The 4,433-nt window shown below is 49.2% G+C and overlaps 1 protein-coding gene across 10 annotated transcripts in view; it reads right to left on the bottom strand.

The window, feature by feature from the left end:
• LOC100741355 (disintegrin and metalloproteinase domain-containing protein 11) overlaps nt 1-4,351 on the bottom strand; it is a 77,586-nt gene extending 73,235 nt beyond the window's left edge. For all 10 annotated transcript variants that reach the window (XM_033322420.1, XM_033322422.1, XM_033322417.1 and 7 more), the window contains exon 1: nt 3,430-4,351. In XM_033322420.1, the coding sequence (XP_033178311.1) occupies nt 3,430-3,514 (85 nt within the window). In that variant the 5' untranslated portion in view covers nt 3,515-4,351. The remainder of the gene's footprint in view (nt 1-3,429) is intronic.
• Between the last annotated feature and the right edge of the window lie 82 nt (nt 4,352-4,433).

Here is a 4,433-nt window from a genome sequence, read left to right as displayed (position 1 = left end):
GCCCCCTTTTTTTTCTTCTCACACGTTTGATCGCCGCTGGAAATTAATATCGAGATTTCTCTGGGTGTCTTTCTTCCGTGACGAAATCTCGCGTAATTTCAATTTAATTAGAGAGAAAGCGCGAGTTTGTTCTCTCAACTTACGGAACAGTGTGTGTGCGCTTGCGTGCGTGCGTGCGTGCGCGCGCGCGCGCGTGTGTGTGTCTGTGTGTGCGCGCGCGCGCGCGTGTGAGTGTGTTTGATGGGAGAAGAGAGCGAGAGAGAGGGAGAGAAGTGGTCTGTAGCGAATCGCTTTTATCCGGGAGAACTGGCCCGTGGATCGATTTTAATTCGCGTTTTCGTTGATACGTTTAAATCGGGTCTCGCGGCACGTAGGTATGCGTGTCAGTGCACTCGTGACCCATCTCGTTCTTCGATGACGTCATTGCTCGCTGCGCTTAAACCTATGACGAATATGGCGCGCTAGGGAAACGGGAGTGGCTGGAAGGGTTCTTTTAACCGGCACTGGAACGGTGAAACGCGATCGGGAAAACGGGGAACAATGTCGCGGGGCAGCTCGGACGAATTTACACGTTGTCGGCGATCGTTTGATCGGCCCACGACCATCCGATGCGATCAGTTCACCCACGAGAAATTAATTGCAATTTTTACGCTGGCTGGTTCCAAAGGACGCCGCGACGCGTAATCGAGTATTTCATGGCCAGCTGTTTCGAGTGGAGAAGTCGAGCCGTGCGCTACTCCCGTCTATTCCAATCAGATTTTCTTAAGAAGATCAGCTTGAAAAGTTACATCCGGTAATTAACAGCGGAACGAAGCGCTCTTCAAAGTCGGCCAAACAAATGGGATTTCGAAGGAAGTCGCGGATCAGCGAACGATTTGTTCGACTCCGAACAGATTACTGGAAATACCTGCATAATAATAAGCTTTGTATAAAATCTGTATAAAATCGCTGAGGATGGCCTGGATGGCGGGAAAATGGCAAATTTGTAACCCTTCGGACATTTCAAATTCTAAGGAAGCGTCGTACTACGAGTCCCGAGGTATCGTAAAAGTAAAGTAACTTACGGCAAATGTGACATGCAAGTTGAATAAATTGTAGGCGAATGATCGTAATTTCGAAACGATATGTATGACTTACTTCTAAAACAAGACGTGTGGAAGGTGTTTAACGTATTTCGGGGCAGGTCAGCCATATCCACGTTTGTTACAACTTTTCTATGGCATTCGCTATAAATTTGCTACACTTGTGTACCATATTGGAACGTTATGTGCTCAAAGTGTTACGCTTTGACGCTTTGTCGCTATGCTGGTTTCTCGATTGGGGGAACACGAGCATCGTCATGCGTTCCTATATTTCTCCAACGGATCGCCATTCGTCATCGAATCGTCTCGTTTTTCGTGCCGCTGCCCCTTTTCCCTCGAGTCAGCTCGTGATAACGCGCGCGCGGTTCCACGGCAACGCGCGGAGCAGCGACAGCGACGGTCCACCCCGAAATCCATCCGGTGACGTTCGAACGATAACGCGATACACAGATAGGTAATTAATCACGTCGATTAATCGATCGAATCTCGATTCAGTCTGTATACGCAAATATGTGGATCGTCATATCGTGACATGTTTATGACGTTTAGCCAGCCGGTGACGCAAACTTCATTATACATAATAGCGCGACAGAACGTCGCCTGCCTCTCCGTGCAAAAATTAATCACGCTGGCGGTCATGCGCGGCCGCGACAGCGGTTTACTATTCCCAGTTTCCAGGCTGAGAAGGATCAAAGAAAGTCTTAATCACCGGTAGCAGACGATATCACTTTTAGAAATAAAATAATACAACAACTGGGACACGGTCGCTCCAGTTCCTTCGTACATACTTGTACTCTGCTACTTGTCGAGAAAGAAAATCCAATTTGGCTAATTTCCACGTTTCTTCGAGAGATGCATTATTTGTCTAGCGCGGAGACAGCGTGCGCCGCTCGCGTCTAAGTATTTACACTCGTCGCGGTCTCGCGTGAACACGTCCATGCACCATCAGGGCAAATCGATACGAGATTACGCAGCGACTTATTAAGATTAACGTCTGCGTGCAAAACGTACAACATAAGCGTGTGGTTTTACGCACAGTGGCGAATCGCGACATGCAAAGTGCGTAACACTAGTAACGTAACGCGATATTATGAATAATGCTGTTTCTGGATTCAACGCGGCGGAAATGCGCGACAATGGTTACGTATTACGCCCTGTCTATTCAAGATACGCTCTCTATTTTATCGCGAAATCGCTCCTTCGATCGCCCAACGAGATTTCTCTCCTTTCTACCTCCATTTTCTTATTTCATTTCGTTTCGAACGTCGTCGAGCTCTTCGACGAAAGAAAGAAAGAAAGGAAGAAAGAAAGAAAGAAAGAAAGAAAGAAAGAAAGAAAGAAAGAAAGAAAGAAAAAAACGAAAAAAAGCCGAGAAGGAAAAAAAGCCGAGAAGGAAATGGAATAAAACGTAGAGACGCGAGATTTGCCGTGAAAATGTAGAGAGTTGGCCCGAGGAGAACAGCCAACTCGACACTCGCGAAACGATATCGTCGTGTCATGCAACACGCGTTGGAGGGAAATGGTTCACTGGAGGCTCAACGCGCGTTGTATATAGCGCTGCCTTTATCTTTGAGTGTCGGTAGACGGAAGAGGATGAGAAAGGATCCGGGAGGCCGGATAACAATCACCGAATATTCTCGACGGTCTGCAACAGGCAATCGTGTGTAACCGGAACACACGCCATGCCAGCCTGGCCAACGATTAACGACCGCGTCCGAGTAGAATTTACGAGAACGAGCAGAGGAAAGATCAGACGGAGAGACGAAAAGACGTGCGCGAACGAGGCAGCTAAAACTGGCACGTAACGACCAACGACCACGTATAAAATTACAGGATCGCGTGCCAACAAGCATACATCAGATAGAGAGGAAGCAAGGAAGGAAGGAAGAAAGGAAGGAAGGAAGGAAGGAAGGAAGGAAGGAAGGAAGGAAGGAAGGAAGGACGGAAGGAAGGAAGAGTGGCCCGGAGGTGAGAGACTTGGAATTCACTAGGACGCGGAGAAATCGCTGATCGAGCATGGCCATGCTGGCTACCCTCGCTAAACCCGAAGGAAATTCCCCCGTGAATGAGAAATTTCCCCTTGAAACGGTGGGAGTGTAGCGGCTCGGTCACTTTGTTCGATCGCGAGGACCACGAGAAACAATTAGTAGCGGTGAGCAAAGATGGAAATGGATAGACACTGATGGTAGACTGCAAATAGGCAGTACAGGCGAGCGATAGTAGGGGGAAATGGGCAGACAAACAGATAGGATAGGCAGGCAGGCAGGCAGGCAGGCAGGCAGGCAGGCACAAGCAAACAAGCGAGCAGGCAGATCTGCGGACAAATAGGCAGGCAGGCAGGCGTTACCTCGCTTGGACGTGCTGTCGGCGCTGCTAATAAATCCAGGTACGGCAATCACGAGAACAAAGAGTCCACAGTGTAGCCAAAACATGTTTACGTCTTAACAACATTGTTTAATTCCATTTTACATGACGCTCGTAAAACACTACGATGGCGGTGGTGCTCATGTCGCGCATAATCAGCGATACTACCTGGTCGCCAGTTGGATCATGAGTACACGACTGACTGACTGGGTTACGCGGTTCGGGTAGGAGCGTAGAAGCGAGCGAAAAGCGAGAACCGAGGGCTGTGAGTGGTATATAGGGGCGCACAACCAAAAAGGGAATAGAAAGGAGGGAGAGCGGATAAAGGAACGAAAGAGCAAATAAGCGAAAAACCGAGCGAAAGATTCCGGAGAGAACAACAGATACCGGGATCTAATTGGAAAGAACGAGAAGCAGATGCGAGAAACGGAGAGAAATCGGCCAAGGTAGAGAATAACGAGAAAGAAAGAAGGAATAAAGCGGTTAAGGACAGAGAAAGATGGAAAGAGAACCAAAGAATGTGAGATAGCGAGAGAGAGAAAGCGAGAGAGAGAGAGAGAGAGAGAGAGGGAGAAAGAGAGAGAAAGAGAGAGTGAGAGAGAGAGAGAATGAGAGAGCGAGAGAGGCAGACGCAGAACGAAAGAGAGAATTTGTAGAGAGGAGAGGAAAGTAGAGAAGGCTTGCGGCGATAGGAGGACAAACCGGCACCAACGGTATAGAACGACGGGTCCTCCTAGAACATCGCGAATCTCCTGGTACACTGGACGACACGCGATAATGCACCACGCTAGCGCACTACTTCCGCGATCTGGTCCGTACGTCGAAGGATACCCCCTACTCGCGCGCGCCCAGAGAGAGTGAAGGTCCCGGTATCGAATCACGCCTCGGCTGCCATCTTCTACCTACGCCGGGAGTCTGGAGTATGAAAATATTCTCTGCTGCCTCCTCCAACCCCTCGCGTCCCTCGCCTCCCCACCCAGCACCCCA

Source organism: Bombus impatiens, unplaced genomic scaffold (assembly GCF_000188095.3).
Source record: "Bombus impatiens unplaced genomic scaffold, BIMP_2.2 scf_0637, whole genome shotgun sequence".
Classification (NCBI taxonomy): Eukaryota; Metazoa; Arthropoda; class Insecta; order Hymenoptera; family Apidae; genus Bombus; species Bombus impatiens.
This window is presented reverse-complemented; position numbering and strand designations above follow the sequence as displayed.